A 22399-nucleotide genomic window follows, 5' to 3' on the forward strand; every position below is an offset into this window, starting at 1 on the left:
ATTAAATAGGGTAAGAGTGAAATGGATGTGTAATCTAATTAAGCAAGAGATTCATAAGAAAAGAATGATGTGGAAGGAATACTGTGTGCATAAGGATGATGTCAGTTATGAAAATTATAAGCAGCAGGCCAGAAGAGTCAAGTATTGTATGGAAAGAGTCTGAGTATGAAAAGAAACTAGCTCTTCAAGTTAAACACAACCCAAAATAATTCTATTGTTATACTGCAAGAAAAGAAAGAATGAATTTGAAAGAATAAAACTACTGAATGCAGATGGTATGTGGGTGACTGATGCAGAAGAGATTGTTCAACTAATTAGTCATTTTGCTAAAAGCTATCAACCTGGTATGTGCAACACTGAACTCACCACTACCTCTTCGCTGTATGAAGAAACTCGTGTATGAGGAGGGGGTACTAGAGCTGTTGCACATACTGAATAAGAATTCTGAAATAGGAACTGATGGGATATCAGCATGGATGCTAAACGAGTGTTCAGCTGAACTGGCTATTCCTTTGAGGCTATGTAATTTGAGTCTCACAACAGGGAAGATTCCACAGGAGTGGAAAGAATGTATGGTAATCACATTGCACAACGGTGATGCAAAGACTGATATCTCCAACTATTGACCAATCAATATCTCAGGAGTGGTAGTGAAGATCTTGGATAAGTTGGTTATGGCTCGCATTCAAAAATTAGTTGACAGAGAATCTCTGTCAACTAATTTTTGAATGCGAAATTTTAAAACCATCTCAGCCTTTTCAGCATGCATTTAGTACAGGAAGGTCTTTTTTTAGCAACTTGTTCACATTCTAAAATAATGTCACCACTGAGTTAGACAAGGGGAATGGATACACCATGATACCTTTGGATTTTGCTAATTCTTTTGAGAATGTTGCACGGAATAATGTTTCATAAATTGGAGAATATGGGATTGGATTATAAACTATTGGCATGTATAACAGAATGGCTGACTAACAGATATCAAAGTCATATAATGAGGGGTGTGAATCTGCAAGATTCAAGGTAACAAACGGTGTGCCTCAAGGATCAGTCCTTGATCCATTGTTATTCAATCTGTACATTAATGACTGGGAAGAATTTGACATGCAACAAACAGCTATTTGCTGATGATGCAAAGATAGGTAGGATAATCAGGAGTGGTACTGATATGCAGTACTTGTAAAATGATCTGAATAGGCTGAGATGGTGGTCATGTGAAAATGACTGTCATTTCAATGTTAATAAATGTAAGATCATGCACTTTAGTGTGATTAGATATCCAATGTATTATATTGGTGGGATTATGCTAGAAGAAATTGATCAGGTTAGGGATCTTGTAGTTTTAGTAAATAGGAAGTTGAAGTTCAAGGGTCATAATAGCAAAGATTGTGCATTCAACTCACAGAATAATTGCAATGCTAAAACAAACCTTGATGCATCAAGGTTTGTTTTAGCAGTACTTGAGTGACAAATGTTTACACATTATTTGTAGTCATGCTGTAGAACTATAAGCAGACTGAGTGGATTTATATGATCATGTGGATAACATTTATTACTTTACTCACTAGCTGTAGGATACGGGCGTCCTCGACGATCAAACTCCACACCTGCATATATTTTTATTTTCTGTAAAAAAAAAAAAAAAGAGTATCTATCTATCTATATATATATCTCACATGCAATGGAACTGGAATATGCATGATATATAAAATAGAATTTGGAAAAAAAGTATATTATATGTTACATCTAAAAGAAAACAGTTAAAAATAAAGAGTCTTGGTCACAGTGAATAGTTCATCCCATAAAACACTTAAAGGTACATTCCAGAAACAGTGTTTATATAACAGTGCTTAGTATGTTCATCAGTTCATCAGTTATAAAACTTCTAGGAAATCTATTTAAGGAACTGACAATGTAACAAAGAAATTTAATTTAGTTATTAAAACTAAGCTTTGAATTAATATACCAATAGTTTGCTATACATGTCATATAACATCTTCAACTATAAGCTAAGAATAACAGTTAAAATTCACAAGCAAATAACAAATGGATGTCATTTGAATGCCAGAACATGTATGATAGGGTCAAAAATAATATATTAAAGGGAATCAATTACTGTAATAAAGATGATATCTATCTGTATATTTAATAATTATAGATATGTATGTATGAAAATGCTCCTGTAGTTCGTTTAGTAACAATAGTGTCCTCTGGTATGGAAAGGCTTGGTTAAAATCCTTTCTAGAATAAAACCCATTATAAGGACTTTTTAATTGAAGGCAAGTTAGCCAGTTTTATTTGAAGGTGGCAGTGTCCCTCCAAAAATGGTTTTTATTCCTGCATGACAAGTAATCTGGGAGAACACATGTAATTGACATACAGCAGACTGTATATATAAACAGGATTAACTCTATCCAAGCACAGTACTGCAGTTGATTCTCACTGAAGTTTATGTCAAGTCTCAGTGAGAATCAGATGCAATACATTTCCAGAAAAGAGGCTATTATTACTATTACTACAAGACCTGTTCTTTTCAAACACTAATCAGTCTTTTTACACTGTTTAGACAATACAATTTGACAATGAGCACTATGAACTGGTGGTGATGGGCAGTAGATGGTAGTGTGTATAATAGAATTAAGTAGTAAGGTTAATAATTAGATGTGTGTGTGTGTAGAGAAGTGGATTAGTGTGCCCTCCTATGATCAGTCCTTGGACTGCTTGGAGGTGTTGTCACAATAATAATAATAATAATAATAATGAACAGAAAGATGGCTTAGCTATTTATTCATTTCTGCAGCCTCACTGAAAAATACCATACAAAGCCAAAAATCTGGCTATGTTATGCCAATTTTCCTTATGTGATCAGGTTAAAAAAAACTTCATGAGTAACATTAATTAAATAGTTGTTTTTTTTTTATGTGGCATTCACCTACAAAAGACTTTTCTGTAAACCTATAGTACATTAAGGATTAATCCCTAATTTATACTTCTCACTAGAAATTGAAAAAAAAAAAAAAAAAAAAAAAAAATGAAATTTCCTTGATGTACTAATCTCAATTCCTAAGAGAAAAAGATTATTATCTGTGAGTGCACAAGAAAAAATTCAGCAGTGGTCATACTTCTTGCCATCATCCTCACCTGAAACAAGGCATTAAAACTTTTAAAAACAGACTATGTAGAAGAAACAAGAAGTGGCATACTAAGATTCTTATAAAAAATTGCTAGAATCTTAAAATAATCAACAGCACTCTACAAAAAGCATCCTGACCATAACTCCGCCAATAAATAGAATACTACAAAAATAATTTAGTAGTAACATCAAAAATGTCACATATAAAATCACTGTTCTGAAACAGCATAACTTAAAAAGTAAATTTTACACATATGAAAAAAAAAAAAATTTTTTTTAATGCTGATATCACCTAAGCAACCTCATCTACCTCTCAAGAATCCAAGTGTATGTAAAATTTTCTGCTTATATACATCATATGTTCTGGAGAAATATGCATGAATGATAATTTCAAAGACATTCAGAACGAGATCCCACAGATCAGATCTAGCTTACCATAAACAAATGAGAATGAATTAATCTGAGAAATAACAAAAATGCCATATGCTGAGTTCAACAGTTATATTCACGTTTGTAGAAATTAAAGATGAAAAGTGAAACTTATGTGGAAATATATTTAATCGATGTAAAATTATCACCCAAAAGTATGAAAGGCATCTTCAGTCCATTAACAATGCAACACAAATTAAATTTCAATAAAAGAATTAATTTTAAAAAGTGCCCCTACAGCATAAATAAGGCAGTAGATGAATGGTAAATTCCTAATTAAAAAAAAATAATAAAAGATAATAATCAGGAATTTAAAGAAGACTGATATAATAATATTTCCCATAAAAGGTAAAACTGAAAGCCTTCTGATCTGTTTATAAATAAATAAATAAAAGGCCTTAGAGTGCTCTTTGTATAACTGTCTACAAAGAATTTACTTTAATGTAAGAGTTTAGTTTATTTCAAAGAACCCAATGTTTAGTCGAGATGACATGTTCTGCTAGGCTAGACTGGGTTCACAATACCAGATATACAAATATAGTTTGAAGGCTTTCCAAACTATATGTTGCCAACTTAAAGGGTGCAACCAAAAGAATATCATCTGCCCCACATCAACTAGATCAATGCAATGGATAGCATTTCAGAAAATACGACATGACAGGAACATCATAGCCACAGTACTCACGAATAGAGAAGCATGTTGAAAAAATGCTTGCTTAATGCCATCAACATCTACAATTTTCTCTATTGCGATACTCACATGGCACACCCACAACATGACCAACTTTATTAAAGACCTTATCAACTAAACTGAGGGTAGCAAGAAACATCCCACATCTAGTTTCTAGAATGTATGAAGTTCCTAAGATTCAAGCAAAGCATATTACTGTGGCCCATAGTGGATCAGATATTCACTCACCTCTCTCTCTCTCTTTTCAATATTTCTCACAGCTGATAGTTCCACTTATAAGACAGACACTGACATAAGACAGAGCATACTTCACTGAAAAGATGAAAAATTTTATAAGAGAACCATCTGCCCTACTAGCAAGTATGAACATCATCAACTCATTCACAAATGTACCCAAACAGAAATCACACAATTACTACAAGAACTATTTTCCAGATACTGTGACATTTGAACACCAACAAAACACCTTCTTCCAATTCCAGGACAAATTCTATGAACAGAAAAGGCTAGCAATGGGCTTGGCTCAATACTTTTTCTGCTTATGTGGAACTGTTTGAAAAACAGGCTCTGAGGAATTGCAGGTAATGACCTAAACTTTTGTTACAATATGTGGATGACATGCATTTCCTCACATTAAGTTACACTCACATTATTGAATTAGAAAACAACACTTAAAAAAAAAAAAAAGACACTTCTGGAGGTCTCCAAACAAAATAAATTTAGCTATTCAGAAAACCAACACACATGGAGATATACCGCCATGCAAAGTCTCACCACAAAAACAGTATTATAAAATCCCTTTGAGCCAATGCATATAGTATTTCTCACAGCATGGAGAACAGAAGCGAAAAACTTGAATACTTCAGTCTCATTCTTCCAAAAAGTGATAGTTAAAAAAAAGATTGACAACTTTCTAAAAGGAATGCCCTAAATTGACCAAAAAACTAATATAGAGGAGCAGCATTACTCCCTTATATGTGGTCTATCACAGATAAGATATCAAAGATATTGCATCAGCAAGGAACAAACGTTTTCTACCTGCTAAACAAAATCTCACATCATCTTTGAACTTCTTCAAAATTTCCCCATTCACCACAAAAAACCAAGAGAGCATACAACATTGTTTATGTAGAATTTGCTTTGTGGGACAAAACAGACTGGTCAAGAGATATGTTCATAACAACACATTAAGGATGTGAAGAAAGAAAGAAAACAATCAGGATTAGCAGCGCACACACACACACACACACACACACACACACACACACACACACACACACACACACACACACACACAAGAACAGAGACAAAACATCAAGTTCTATGGCAGAGTACAAAAATTGATTACATTGGCTACAATTCTTCATCAGAGCATTCAGAAGGTAACTGGAAATAATGTTTAAAAAAAAAAAACCCTGCATCAGTGTAACACGAAACAAGGTATGATCCTACATCAGGTTTGGTAATCTTTCATCAAAGACTTAGTGCATGCAAATTTTGGATGCTCTTGTCACCATGTTGCTAGTAATCATAATACAATACGAATCTATGTGTACTCTATTGTTAAACTATTTCAAATACAGTCAAATCTGGTTAATTTGGCCATTAGTTTACTGGGGCAAATCTTAAAGAACAAAACCAAATCGAGAAAATTGGCAGAATTTTCTTCGCTTAGTTGGGACAGGAGAGTGCAGCACTTGAGATCATCCCTCTGAGGTAATTGCCTGTAAATGGTTGGTTGGTTTAAGGTTTATTGACACAAAGAAAGCTAAGGTCACACTAATCAAACTACAGCTTGTAAATGACTCATCAGCTTTTTTCCCTCCAACTGTTTAAGGTGACACAATTAGGAAATGTAAATGTTTTAGGAAATTAAATACATATTTTGTATTTGTAATTCATTTGAATAAATGATCTGTTGCTCAGTAAAATGTTAGTTTGTCTTTTTAACTATTAACATGAAACACTATAAATGGACCAAAATGTTCTAGTCCAAATGTATCCCAATTAACTGGAATCTACTGTAGTTGTATTATTGTTACCATTAATTTGCTTGTTGCTTACCTCAACCATTATATATTTCTTATTTCACTACTCTGATGAAGTGTACTATAATGTAATTAAATAGTAGACGTTTAAATCAATAAAAAATAAATTGCTCAATAAACAGTCTCCATATAGAATTTACACTAGACCTTCAATAGGTAGATGAATTATATCATCTGGAGACTACACCCTAAAAAAAAAAAACTATGCTTGGTCTCTAGAGCAGTTTCTAGATTACCTTTTTCCTGTCCCCATAGCACCAGTGTACTATAGGTTTACAATCTTTTGTATAAATGAGATTTTTTTTTTTTTTTTTTTTTTTTTTTTTTTTTTTTTTTTTTTTTTTTACAAAAAAGTGCCATTTATCATAAACAGTTTCTCAATATATGTGCATATTGAAAAACTGTCACACCAGACATACTACTAATATAATCAGCTGAAACACAGACTGACCAATGTCATAATATGGAAAGGTCTGGCTGATTGATAAGAAGTTCAATTACTTTAAAGGCAACATTACATTTGATTCAATGGCAGCAATGCAAAAATCAAGGAGCAGTGCTAATCATCACATTTTATATGGAATTGTTTAAGATAATTCATAAGTGGCTGAATGCAAAACATGGCAGTTTAACTTTGCATGCATTTTACATTCCACAAGAGACACTTATGTTGAACAATGGCATAAAAACATAGGTTAAGGATTGTATAATTTCATTTGTAATTGAACGCATGCATGACAATACATTGTATTGCCATGATAATTTTTTTTTTTTTTTTTTTTTTTTTGTTAATGTGAATCCCATGCATGAAAGGTTGCAGACAGTGATGAGCTGAAAAATAACTGATTCCCTATCTAAAGGATGTATGCATTTTCGGTATCTTTTTTTTAATTCCAATTGTTTTATTTGGTGAACTTCAAAACATGATGTATTTGCAGAGTAGGAAGAGCCAAGTTGTTTGCCTTCAATTATCAAGCCATTTATATCTTTAAAAAATATTGTGGCTGCTCAGAAGTCAAAACAATCAGATAATAAAATTTTATAACAATTTTAATCTTCTTTCATTTTCAAAAATATTGACATCCATTACAAATGGATGGATTGCCAGAATTTCAGTTTTTTTTACATTTATTTTGTAAAAAAAAACTGAAATTCTGACCATGTGTTTTCTGCAAACAATTTTATAAGATTAAGATCATTTTTATAACGAAATGTTTTGTTGTTTTAGAAATTTGTAACAACCATTCTGAACAAGTAACATGCAGACCCAGCTGAGAATATTTAATTAAGATGGAGTAATTGCAAATACAGGTAATCCTCGTATAATGCGGTATTTATACAACGCAGTGTACAAATTGTGGCCCTTGTTCAACGCGGTTTCGATATAACATGGTCTACAATATCTAATAACCCTTTATATTTTTTTATTTTTTCATATTTTTCACCGCAGGACTGAAAAATCAAATTTTATCTTCGTTAAATTTGTGTCTGCCCGTATCGCACAAGTAGTTATAAGTATCAAATTTAGTTTTATTGTATCACTGAATAAGGTACTGTACAGATAGTTTTTGCAGTCTGTGTCATTCTCAACAAATTAGTGCAATTAGAGACAGAATAAAAACAGCTCTAACTAATAAATCACTTCTCCCCCCTCTCACATAAACTACGCTGTATAGACTTAAGAAAAAACATATGTTGCACTGAAACACAGTATCTAACTAAAAACTATTGTCCAATTTTTCAATTATGAAATAAGTGTTTGTTTTATTGCATTTGAAATTCTCAATGTCATTATGACAGATCATAAAGGCTTACTTAAAATTAAAGAATACCAAGAATTGAAACATTCCATATAATGAATGTGTGAGTTTGTCTGCTACCTCCAATGCAAACAAGAAGCCATAAAATTCAACCAAGGGTTAACGTTTGTGTGAGTTGAGCCCAGTGGTGCACCCAGGGAGGGGGCCAAGGGGCCCTGGCCCCGCCAAAAGAAAAAGGAAAAAAACAATTTTTTCCTTTTTCTTTCCAAAAATCTTTTCCTAATTAAAATTCATTTTTTTTATTTATGTTGTGTCGTGTCTTCTATTTCTATACTGCCCATGAATTAGTGATCATTGGTCGTATGCGATGCGCAGTGTGTATTCTCAAATCATCTACTCAACTCCCCCCACCGCCAAAGATTAAATCCTGAGTGCGCCACTGATTGAGCTAGTCAGTAATAAGAAGTTCCATGGGAATGATAATTGACACCCTGTTGTGAATGTGTTAAAACTAATAGTGAATGTTGTTATGACAGTTTCAGATGTTATGGAATTTGATTGAAGAGAATTAGCTTTTCAATTCAACACTTGTCAGTTGCTTTTGTCTTTGGATCGTGCGATCTTTTGTTAATACCCCACCAGAATGTCTTTATAGCTGCTGTCTTGTGTAAAACAAAATTCAGCTTGTACGTATTGTAACAATTAAAAAAAAAACTCGTATAATTTATAAACATATAAAAGGATATCACCTGTAAATCATGGATATCATTGATGTGACAGCAAAATTCTCAGACGTGCCACCTTTGGCACGAGTGCCATAGGTTAGCCATCTAGAGTTTACTGTATAAAGTGTTTATTGTTGAAAATTGTCTTTGTTTTCTGCCAGGAAAGCACATTTAAAATCATAAGTGTGTTATTCTCAAGCAGAGCAGTTTATTTTCTGATAAGTTACATATTTATGTAATGCTTTTTTTTTAATGTAAAAGTTTATTTTTATTGTAATGGCCACTAAAACTGCAACGAAAGGGAAAAAACCAACATTGAAGAGGAAATTCATTTCTCTCTAAGAAAAAATTAAAATCTTGGATCGGTTGAAAATTGGAGAAAAAACAGGAGTTGTTGCAAGGACGCTGAATTTAAATGAATCAACAATTCGAACAATCAAACAAAATGAACATAAAATCCGAGAATGTGTTATTGCTGGGTCAACAGTAAGTGCAAAGCGCGTTGCTTGTGTTCACGATATTCTAATAGAAAAAATTGAGAAATCTCTAATGATTTGGATAGAAGATTGCACTCAAAAGAAAATTCCTTTGGATGGACACCATATTAGGCAAAAAGCTCTCAAAGTTTATAAACATTTAAAAGAACTTGATCAAGATTTATCATCATCGTCATCAAATTCCTAACATGTACTCTCAAGGGTTGAACAGGATATTATTATAGTACTACATGAAAAATTTGCATCATTAACTTCCTATCTACAATTTTCCTCGAAATCAGTCTATTACTTGTCAAGACTCCAATATTATCATTATCAGATCTTATATTTCTCTCGTCTGATGGCACATTGTAATGTATCAATCCACCTATATCTTGGTCTTCCTCTGGGTCATTTTCCTGCCAACCTGGCAGAGAACACTTGTTTTGCTAATCTTTCCTCGCCCATTCATTTAAGTGACCATACCACTTGAGATTAGCTCTGCTAACGCATTCCTGGATGCCAACAATGTCAAGTTCTTTCCTAATATCCTCGTTTTTAATCTGATATTGCCATTGATGTTCTATCTGTTCACACCTCTAATCTTTCTCAGGACTCTCATATCTGCAGTCTCTAGTCTTTGGTCAAGTGTTTTACTTCTGACCTAGCTCTCAGATCCATAAATTAAAACTGGTTTAAACACTGTCTTGTATACAGCTAATTTAGTGTTTTGACTAACTTCTCTCTCATTCCATATAACTTTATTCACTTGACTTCCTACCATACCAGCTTTGTTGATTCTGTTGTCTATTTCCATATTTAATTTACCATCTTCACTAAAAAATCATGCCTAAGTAGCTGAAATGTTTTAGTTGTTCTATAGGTTCTCCATTCACAATGCAGTTGATATTTTCAATGCTTCTGCCTGTTTTCATTGTCTTTTTCTTGTTATTGCTGATTTTCATACCGCATTTATTACAACAGTTATTCAATTTAATCGGGGAATCTGCAGACTTGTAGTGGATTTATTTAAAAGTATAGCATCATTTGCATAAAGTAAAGAGCTGAGATTAATATCTCCAATTTATATATCAGGTTTAAAACCATTTCCCTTCATAATGTGATCCATATAGATAATGAATAACACAGGGGATAATGTACATCCTTGTCTCAGACCAGATTTTACATTAAACCATTTTCCTGTACATCCTTCAATTCTAACTGCCGATTTACAACTCAAATACAGACTAAGTATTGCTTGATATAATTCCCCAACGATATATTCCATATAACTGTAGCATATTGAATAGCTTCTCTCTTGGCAACTTGTCATATGCCTTTTCCAGATCTACAGTACAAAACTCAATACAGATCTTTGTCATATTCCCATGATTTATCAACTATTTGTCGTAAAGTGAAGATCTAATCCTGACAGCCTCTATTTGGCCTGAATTCAGCTTGTTCTTCACCAAACTTTTCTTCCACAATTCTTCTCAACCATTTCTCAAGTATACTTGCATAGATCTTGCCATGAACACTAAGTAGGAAAATACCTCTGTAATTCTCACATTCAGTTTTATTTCCTTTTTATATATGGGGTCTATTAGAGCTCTACTCCAATCATTGGGAATTCGTCTCTCTGTCCAGGCTTTCTGAACTATGCAGTGTAGCCACTATAAGACTTTTATACCACCATACGTCAGCATTTCTGGTCGAATATCATCTACTCCTGCTGCCTTTGATGGCTTTTTCTACTTCAAGTATGGATATGTATTCTTGTTGAGTGTTTTTTTACCACTGTGCTATCCCTGCTTGTTTCATTTAGCAATTTTTCGAAGTAACTTCATACTTCAAGCATATCTTTTTCTCCTGTTTTCATGTCACCTTTATCATCTCTAACTCCTTTTACAGCACTCTTCCCTCCATTCCTAAGCTTTTTCAACAACCTTCAGAATATTTTACCACCTTCTTGATATTTATTTTCTATGTTCTTGCCAAAGTCCTCCCATGACTTTTGTTTAGCTAGTTTTACACAGTGTTTCGCTTTCTTACATTTGTCTCTGTATTCTCTAAGAGCAAAAGCTGACTTATTTGCCAGGAACTTTTGATATGATTTCTTCTTTTTCTTCACTGCCCCTTTAACTTCCTGTGTCCACCATGGAGTCCTGATTTTTCTATCCTTGCAGACAACCTCACTACATGCCTCTCTGGCTGAATCAATCAATGTTTTCTTCAAGGCTTGCCACTGAATCTCCAAGGTTCGGTTCCTGTTCTCAAACTCTTTCATTTTTTCTTCAATAATCTTTGTATATGTTAGTCTACAGTTCACATCTGAGAGCTGCTCAACTTTTATTCGCTTTAAAACTTTCTTACATGTTATTCTTTTCAATATGAAATTCAGTTTTATCCTGCTCAAGACTAAATAGTGATCACTTCCAATTTCAAATCCTCTGTACACTCTGGTGTCCTGCACCAGGGAGAAAACATCACTATCAACAATAACATAGTCAATGAGACTTTTCTTATTCCTTGCCTCTTCTCGACATGTGAATTTGTGCCCATTTTTATGTTGGAACACGATCTTAGTAATAACCAGTCCATGTCCTGAGCAGAAATCCAACAGGTATTTGCCATTATTATTAGCTTTGCTCTTTTCTCCAAATTTTCCTAAAATATTTTTGTATGCCTGACATTCATTTCCTACTCTGCTATTTAGACCCACAAGAAGGACCAACTTTTCATTTTTAATTGTGTCAATTGCTTTTTCTAAAGCCTCAAAAAATTCCTCCACTTCTACCTTAGTAGAACCTTCTGTGGTACCATAGGCACAAATAAGTCTCATTGTCCAGTTCCCGATTCTCATATTTGCCCACATTACTCTACTTGAGACTGACTGCCGTTCAAGAAGATTAGCCTTGTATTTTGTGTTGAATACTATGGCTACTCCTTCTTTTCCTTGATTGTCATTGCCTGAATATAACATTTTGTATTTATTGCTCAGAAAGATCTCACCAGTTTTGTCTTTTTTGTTTCAGTCACCCCTATTATGTCGATCTGGTACTTATCTAATTCCTCAGCTAACTCCATTTCTTCGCCATTCAGGCTTCTTATGTTGATAGTACCGATCTTCAATTCTGGTGATATTGAGTTGGGGTGTGTTTTAGGATTTGTTCCAGTAGCTGAATTTTTGCTGTTCGCCCTGGTTCCCTGGCGAAAACAGCGGGGGGTCATGTTTAACTGGGCGACGCCCCAGCCGGCATGAAATTCTATCATGTTGTACCATCATTTAATATTTTGGTTTAAGCCAATAAGAATACAATTTGGTCGTCTAAATCCCAAATTGCCAGCCCATCCTCATTCTTTCAGTATCCAGGTGGATACCCAACAGGGTGCATCACGAGAAGGTGAGGATTGGACATTTGGTCAGAAGCCTTGATCGGTTCTCCACATTGCTTTAAAGGCTATGTGGAGGTCTACTCTCAGTTATACAGCTTTGACCCTTAAGCACCCCCAATCAAGATTCTTAAATCTCTCAGCATGGATTTTCTGCCAGTAAGGGTTGGTTCGAAAACTTTAAAAAGCGGTTCTCTTTGTATAATCTTAAAATCCAGGGAGAATCAGCATCGGCAGATGTTGAAGTTGCGCGGAAATACCCAGCAGAACTTTAAAAAATCATTAAAGAAGGTGGTTACAGTGCAGACCAGGTGTTCAATGCAGATGAATCTGGGTTATATTGGGAAAAAATGCCAAAAAAGCATACCTATATTTCGAAAAATGAAAGATCGGCTCCTGGATTCAAAGTTTCCAAAGATAGAATTACTCTACTGTTTTGTAGTAATGTATCAGGTGATTACATGACAAAACCAATGTTTATTAACCGATCTACAAATCCTCGTGCGATGAAAGGGCTCAACAAGTCCATCCTACCTGTTTATTGGCAGGCCAACAAAAAGGTATGGGTTACAGCTTGCATGTTTGAATATTGGTTTTTCAAGTGCTTTGCACCCGATGTAGAAAGTTACACAAAGAAAAAGAATATGGACTTCAAAATTCAACTAATTTTAAATAACACACCAGGCCACCCAACACATTTAAGCCATCCGAATATTAAAATAACTTTTTTGCCGACTAATACTACTTCACTTATTCAACCACTCAACCAAGGAATAATATCAACATTTAAGTCATATTATATTCGGCAAACATTTCAATTAATTTTGGAAAAAATGGAATCTAATCCAAACATGACACTACCTCAAGCGTGGAATGAGTTTTCAATACTGAATTGTGTAAAAATTATTTCTCTGTCCATTAAGGAATTACAACCCTCTACGCTGAATGCTTGCAGGAAAAAAATATGGCCTGAAGCCATAATGGAACAAAATTTAGTACCCACAGTGGATGCTGAACTATGTCGTATAATAAACGTTGCACACAGTTTTGGTGGAGAGGGCTTTTGCGATATGGTTGAAAACGAAATTAGTGAGTTAATTGATGGAGAAACAGATTTAAAAGAGGAAGAACTGGTATAATTAATAGATTGCGTCGAAACAAATGGTGGGGAAAGTTCTGCCGAAGATTCTGATTGTGATGAATCCGTTAAAGAAATTAGCAGAAGGATCGGACTTGGCAAGAAAGTTAGGAAGTTATTTTACGGATAACGATCCCTGAATGGAGCGCTCGGGAAAATTCACGAGGCAATTGGATATTTGTTTAGCTCCATATTATGAACTTAATAAAAAATTGCAATATAGTGGAAAGCAAAGTCTTATTACTGACTTCTTGATGACTAAACCAGCCGAAGTATGCAACGAGAATTATACAAATGATGTCCAAGAGATTTCAAGTGGTGACGACCTCCGGCCACTTAAAGAACATCTACGAAATGTTATTTCTGAAGACTGTGATCACGATTAAAATATGCACTTTATTTTCTTGTGTCTAAAACATTTATGCATTATGCGCAATGAAATTTATGTACAATTTGTAATTTTTAGAATTTTATACTACGTATTTGTCATAGTCTATGTTTTCTTAACTTACATGAATTACCTGAATTAAATAAAAATATTGTTTTTGTTGGATATGTCATTGTTGTTTATATAATTAAAAAAAAAAAAAAAAAAAAAAAAAAAATTTCGGAACCTAACCCTACTATTTCTATGTGATCTATGTCTCGTATAACACGATTTATATAATGCGGTATTTCTATGGAACCTAACATCCGCATTATATGAGGGTTACCTGTATTTAGGCAATGATACACAATAATCATCTAAATGAAATATTTGTAATTAATCCATCTTAATCTACATGTTACTCTTTCAGAATGTATAATGCACAGTTATCAATTAATAAATGCTTTTAACAACCAGTTTGCACAAACTGCTGCAGTTCATTGCTGGTTGTAGACACTGCACCTTAGCCCATGGGTGGGCTAAGGCATAAATAATCTGGAAATCTTGCCCTACAGACTAAATATAGAAATTTTTTTCCTGCCATTTCAAGTCTCCAGATAAACAGGGTGGTAATCTCACCCAAGAATGAAATTTATCTTTCAATTAACATCTTCACAACCATCCCTGGCAGCAGCAGGATTTGAATCTGCAAATTATTTGTTGGAGAGTGCAAGTGTTATCCACTTTAACTGCATGTGATTAAAATCAGGAAATTTGTAAATTGGATTGGCCTGAACTCCTAAAAGTAGTCTTTTGTGTGTGTGTGTAGAAGGAAGAGAGTTTGGTTTGAATATTATTTGGAATTTGAGAAATGAAGTAAGAAAAATAATTCTTTAAGAACCATGAAAACTTACTGTTTGTTTATATATTTTTAAAAAGTTAATTGAATAAAGAGAGACCTTGAGAATATGCACACAGGAGACTAAAACAAAGTAGGAAGGGGATGACCTTTCATCAAGGTATAATGAATTGATAAAGAGAGCAGAAACTGTAAAAGAAGTATCACTGAGGGCTGGAACTATGGGTTGGACAACACCGGCTGCAATAGTTATTATCAGTAGGTTTGTTAGGTAGGTAGGATCAGTAGGTAAGACAACTGTGCCTTATTTATTCTGAATAACTAATATGTAAACACAGTTGAAAATATTTCATTAAGATGAGTTAATTAAAAATATTTCAATTCATGTATTGTGGATCATCATCGGTGTAAAACCAAAATAAAAAAAAAGTAACAAGAGTGAAGGCATATGGAAAATGGAATTGCTTCTTATATGCAGTGCAAGAGCTAGGTAAAAAATAGTACTATTAGGATAGTATCTTCTTTTCTATGCCAAAAATCTTGGCAATTATTATTAACTATACTGTTTAATTATATAAGCATTTTATTTATCATTTTTTTATTGCATGTAACACATATGCTCCATTTTTTTTTTTAAAATAATCACACACACATGAACCCATTTCAGTTGATTGTAATAGTATCATTTTTGACCTGGTTGTCTTGCAACTGAATATGAGAAGAGATTTCATTCTCCATATACATTCAGAGTTTATTTATTTTTTTAAATTTCTAACTGCTTTACACTGACGATGATCCAAGATACATGAATTGAAATATTTGTAACTAATCCATCTTAATTAAATATTTTGAACTGCGTCCAGGTGTTACTTATTCAAAAGTTATCAATAGTTATCCTATGAGTGTCTGTTGAACAAGAACCAAAAAGTTAGCTTTTTTTTTTTTTATTGCATCGAAAGTTTTAGAATGTAGTTGAAAAATCCAAGCATGTCATGGTAGAGAAAATCTGTCCTTTCCAACAAAGACATCCTGCATTTTTTAAAATTACTCTTTTTTCTTTAATTTGAAATATCCATGAAAGAAATGTTTAAAGACAAAAAAACTCATATGACCTACCAGAATATCTTATATACAGAGAAAATGAATATTATTTATAATCATTTAGTAACTGTATTACAGAAATCAATGAAAATCAGAACAATACCAATCTACTTACTTGTCTGTACTCTTCTGTATATTTGGCATATCCTCCTAAAGAATCATCCGTGATATAAAATGGATGATAGTACATTGCATTATAAGGATTATTTCCACCTTCTATTTGAAATATGTACTTTTTTCCTCTTTTCACATGGATTTCTGGAGCCATTAGTCCATTGATATACCACACAACACCTGGAGATGATGATCCTGAAAGGTTTTTCCCCTTTAAGAAACTGACTGAATATTACATTTTTAAGGTGCTACCTGAAATATTAACTTTAGATAGCAATTTACTAACTAAGAAATGTTTACTAATTAATTAATATTAATAATGGATGGGGAAAAAAAAAACTAACAGTTACAAAAACAAGACAATATTTTATTGAACTTTATTTCATTCATTTTATTATTAATCATTTAGTTTCAGCAAGCAGTAAATGAAAACTCAACAAAGTCTTGAATAACAAATAATTAACAATTACATTTCATTTGACTCTAGAAAATCCCCTCCTCCTCACAGACATCACCACTCCTCTCCACCAAGACATGTCAAACACACTGTGGAGATCCACAACCTGCTTTACTACTATATCCTTTGAGGATATAGCAGTTCCAGGTTAGCTGCCAGACAGTGTATGGGACTGAACTTGATGGTAATATGTTAAGCTTCCTGATCAGCTGCTGCCTAAACCTGCAACCATCTATACTGCCAGACTGTGCATGGAAGGCCAGTTCTGGTGTGTGGGGGGGAGGTCAAGGCAAGGTTATATATAGCATGGAGACTGGATATTCTCCATATCCATATGTTAAGGCTTAAGTGCTGGGGGGGGGACATCATGTTGGAGGTTTAATAGAGTATTGACAGTACTAGGAAAGGATTAAAAACTAATTTTTATGCTTCCAATATTTCATCTCAAGTCACTAAGACATCTTCAGGGAGTACAAATAATACTTGTAACACACACACACAAAGACAACAATACTTAACGAAACACGTGGGTGACTAAAGTCCTATCTAGGTGGTGCACTCTCTATGGTCGTCTGTAGATGGCCTGGGATGTAAACTGGTACCTCTGACAATTATTGTTTCCCAAATTTTGGGAAGTTTTATGCATCTGTATTTGTTTAGATTAATTTGATTTCTGAGTGCCACTGCAGATTCCAAAAACAGCCTTTCCTTTTTAAATTTACTATGGTGAAGCATGGTGGTTTTCTTCCAGAAGATCCTGTGAGTTGTGTCCAATATATGGTCTGCAAGGCCAGATTGACCATAGTCATGATTGCCGATGTAAGATTTGTGTTCATTTAAATGGATAGTGGCTGATCTACCTGTCTGTCTGAAGTAAGCCAACCTGCAGGAACAGGGTACTTTATATACTCCCGGTAGCACTGAGAGAGGAGGGAGCTGATGTTTGGTAAAACAGATAAGGGTTGCAAGTTTCTGGTGGGGCTTAAAAGCTGTGTAGAGGTTGTACGTTTTTAATGACTTGGCTATTTTTTTCCAATGTGCCAGGGACGTAGGGGATGGTGATGGCATTTCTGAAGAGACAGCTGAGGAATGAGGGAGGAACATTATTTTTTAATTCTGTAATCACTATAGCCATTGGATAGGAAGGTGTTGTGTATAGGTTGAGTTCAGTTGAAAAAGAGGTTCCACTGGTAATAAGATTATAGGCTCTATTGGTTAGAGTTTTAATGATGAAATATTGTTGAGAGGGAGGTGGTGGTGGTGGGAAAGTTTGTTAATGTATCTGTCGGTGTGCGTGGGTGTTCTATATACAGTGAAGGAGAAGCTACCATTCAGAAGGCATGTTACTAAGGTGTCTAAGGAAGGGTAAACTTGTTATTTTTCTTTTCTATTATAAACTGGATTCTTGGATGTAGGCTATTGAGGAAGAAGTCTAATGTGTCTGGGCCATGAAGCCAAGTGGAGAACACCATCATCTACTTATCTTAGCCAGATAGAAGGTTTGAGAGGAGGCTGAGTCTATGGCTCATTTTACAAAATTTTCTATGTAAAAATTAGTGATGGAAAAATTCATAGCAGTTCCCTCTATCTGTTTGAAAATTTTGTTTTTCCAAGAAAAATAACCAAAATTGATGGCAAAGAAAAGCAGTCTAAGATATCAGAAGAAAAACGTTTTTTAAGACTGTTAAAATGTCATTTAAGGGAATATTGGTAAAGTACAGTGAGGTGATGTCAAAGCTTAGCAATATATTTGTCTTTTAAAATTAGATTTTCAATCAAGGTTTTAAAATGAGTAAATTTTTTTATATAAGATGTATTAAGTCCAGTAAGTAAGAGAGTTTGCCAGCTGTTTTGGCAGTTTGTAGCATGGAGCATCAGTGGCATTTACTATAGGTCTTAGGGGGAATTGGTTTGTGGATTTTAGGTAAATCATATATCCAGGGTGGGAAGATGAGAAACAAAGGGTTTCTTGTAATGTCCGACAGCCAGGAAGATACTTTTTTGAGTCTGCAATCACAACTATGGTCAATCTGGCCCTACAGACCACGTATTGGACACAACTCACAGGATCTTCTGGAAGAATCATGCGCCACCATAGTAAATTTAAAAAGGAAAGACTGTTTTTGGAATCTGCAGTGGCACTCAGAAATCAAACTAATCTAAACAAATACAGATGCATAAAACTTCACAAAATTTGGGAAACAATAATTGTCAGGGGTCCCAGTTTACATCCTAAGGCTACCCACAAACACCCATAGAGGACACACCACCTAGATAGGACTTGAGAGTCACCTATGTGTGTGTATGTTACAAGTATTATTTATACTCCATGAAGATGTCTTAGTGACTGAGACAAAATATTGGAAGCATAAAAATTAGTTTTTAATCCTTTTCTAGTGCTGTCAATACTCCATTAAACCTCCAACATGAAGATCCTCCATATGGGCAACATGCCCAAGAGTATCTGCTCTCACTGCATATCCCCCTCTGTTCGTTATTTCATCTCTAATGTATTAAAATAAACAGTTAACTCAGATATGCCACTAGAGTTAAAATGAAAACAAACTTCGCTCAAAAATTTGAAGAAAAAAATAAAATAAATAAATAATTTAAAAAGCCATACTAAAGAAAAATCCATTCACACCCATGTCACCAATATTTATTTGTAGCTTAGACATGAAGATTAAAATAATGTACATCCCACCACTTATAAACATGACCTGACCTTCTGCTTTTGATCACATCTAATTTTAAATTGCAGCTACAATAATCACAGTTCACCTTCAATGTCGAAATTGCACTTTGTTTAATTCATTCATTACATGGGTACCAAATCTTGAATCGTAACTGTTAGACATTTGTTCAAATGACATGGCTCATGCCACTGAATTCAGTTTTTTTTCTCTCTCTCTTTTTTTTTTCAGGCCAATGGCTATAGTCTTTATGAAATAAAATACTACATGCTCCCCATCTCACCTACAACCAGCACATAGAATTACAGCTAAATTATTCTCAACCTCTATATCCAAGATACATCTGAAACGATAGCTAAAGTTCTTCTGCAAATATAATCTCCATTCTACTTTGAAACCACACATCTAGTCAACAACCATTACCAGCTGTTCAAAGAATTAGCTTCATCCTCTTGCACATCATAGAGTGCATAAAGTTCCTTGTACCTTTATGGGAACTTCATACACTTTTGGACATTCTGGTAGATTTGTTAACCTTAAAGAACACAAAGAACATAAAAATACATCTACAATCATCTTTATGGCAAGTCATAACTGGTAAACATGCTCTGGACATTTTTTCACATGGGATTAAATGAAAGATGATAGCTATGCTACAAATTTCAAATCAGCATCAGCAATAACCACTTCCCTAACCTCATTTACTGAAAAGATCAGTAAATGGATTATCTTCTTCTAGATAGCAACCAGAATTTTTATGGAACAAATGCAAAAACAGTATATTAAGGCTGAGAAAATTTGGAATTTGTAACAGTTGGACTAATAAGTAACACCTTGAGCAGAATAGGATCCTAACATTAGAAGAAATGGACAAAAGTTTATCTATGTGTAAGGATTCAGTGGTAGAAAAAACATAATAGGGATGGCTCAAGAACAGAGTTCTGCAGTAGGCTGCTAGTTACAGGCCTTGTAGTGGACTCTACTCCTGAATAAACTACTCTTGGATATCTCTCCATCAACCACCCTCTTATCTGCCTCACCGACCCTATGTCCATCCCCATTTGCTGTTAATTTATTGATTAGAATTCCATGTGGTATCCTCTCAAAAGCTTTTGCAAAGTTCAGCAGTATCACTGTAAACCCATTACCTTTATCCAACTCAGCTGTCACTGTATTATAAAATGTGAGCAAGTTACTGAGGCATGACTAACCCCTCACTCCATACAGTATTCCATTTCTGTCTATCTATCCATCCCTGTATTTGCTCTTGAGCAACTTCTCTAGTATCTTGACTACAACTCCTGATATGCTGATCAGACAGTAATTTTCTACATCAGTCTTAGAGTCTCCTTTATGCAATGGAAGTATTTTCCTCCCTTTCCATCCATCTTGGGACTAACCCAGAGCTGAAACTTAGATTAAATAACATGGTCAAAGGACTGCCAATTCCATAGCGCCCTCTTGAAACACTTGAGCTGGTATATATACCATCTAACCCCATATCTGAATTCACATCAAGTTTGTGTAATATGCTATGCACCTTCAGTTCACTTATCTCAACTTCCATGTAACCCTTTATCTCTCTTGTTACTGCAATATCTCCACCTATCATTCATATATATATCTTGTTACTGCAGTATCTCCACCTATCATATATATATACAGTTACACCCTGAGTTACATAAGTAATGCATCCCATAAACCTTTACGTAACTCAAATTTTACATCATCATCAAATTCCTGCCATGTACCCACAAGTGGTGTACAGGATATGATAGTACTACATGACAAAATTATATCATTACTAATTTCCTATCTACAATTTTCCTCCAAATCAGGCTGTTACTTGTCAAGACTCCAAAATTATCAGATCTTATATTTCTATCTTCTAAGGCTCTTTGCACCATATCAATCCACCTATATCTTGGTCTTCCTCTGGGTCGTTTTACTGCCAACCTGGCAGAGAACACTTGTTTTGCTAATCTTTCCTCGCCAATTCTGTTTACGTGACCATACCACCTGAGATTAGCTCTGCTAACGCATTCCTGGATGCTGACAATGCCAAGTTCTTTCCTAATATCCTCGTTTTTAATATGATATTGCCATTGATGCCATCTGTTCATACCTATAATCTTTCTCAGGACTCTCATATCTGCGGTCTCTAGTCTTTGGTCAAGTGTTTTACTTCTGACCCAGCTCTCAGATCCATAAGTTAAAACTAGTTTGAACACTGTCTTGTATACAGTTAATTTAGTGTTCTGACTAAAATCTCTCTTATTCTATATCAATTTATTCAATTGACTTCCCACCATACCAGCTTTGCTGATTCTGTTGTCTATTTCTATATTTAATTTACCATCTTCAGTAAAAATTGTGCCTAAGTAGCTGAAATGTTTTACTTGTTCCACAGGTTCTACATTCACAACACAATTGACATTTTCAATGATTCTGCCTATTTTCATTGTCTTTGTCTTTTTATTGCTGACCTTCATACCATATCTATTACAACAGCTATTCAATTTAGTCAGAGAATCTTGCACACTTGTAGTGTATTTAGAAGTATAACATCATCCACATAAAGCAAAGAGCCGACATTAATATCTCCAATTTTGATATCATATTTAATAACACTTTCCTTCATAATGTGATCCATATAGATAATGAATAACAGAGGGGATAATGTACATACTTGTTCTCACACCAGATTTAACATTAAACCATCTTCCTGTACTTCCTTAAACTAAGTATTGCTTGATATAATGCCCCATTGACACCATATAACTGCAGCGTATTGAATAGCTTCTCTCTTGGCACCTTGTCATATGCCTTTTCCAAATCGACAAAACTTAAATACAGATCTTTGTTATATTCCCATGCTTTCTCGACTATTTGTCGTAAAGTGAAGATCTGATCCTGACAGCCTCTATTTGGCCTGAATCCAGCTTGTTCTTCGCCAGGCTTTTCTTTCACAATTCTTCTCAACCGTTTCTCAAGTTTACTTGCATAGCTCTTGCC

The 22399-nt window shown here is 34.3% G+C and overlaps 1 protein-coding gene across 1 annotated transcript in view; it reads right to left on the reverse strand.

The window, feature by feature from the left end:
• LOC150107134 (protein Skeletor, isoforms B/C-like) overlaps positions 1-22399 on the reverse strand; it is a 248695-nt gene that overhangs the window by 9005 nt on the left and 217291 nt on the right. The window contains exons 13-14 of the mRNA XM_090391017.1: positions 16236-16429; positions 1566-1626 (exon numbers count right to left, since the gene is read on the reverse strand). Coding sequence (XP_090247143.1) covers positions 1566-1626; positions 16236-16429 — 255 coding nt within the window. The remainder of the gene's footprint in view (positions 1-1565; positions 1627-16235; positions 16430-22399) is intronic.

Source organism: Typopeltis vanoorti, chromosome 4 (assembly GCF_054136105.1).
Source record: "Typopeltis vanoorti isolate ZY-2024b chromosome 4, IOZ_Tvanoo_1.0, whole genome shotgun sequence".
Taxonomy (NCBI): domain Eukaryota; kingdom Metazoa; phylum Arthropoda; class Arachnida; order Uropygi; family Thelyphonidae; genus Typopeltis; species Typopeltis vanoorti.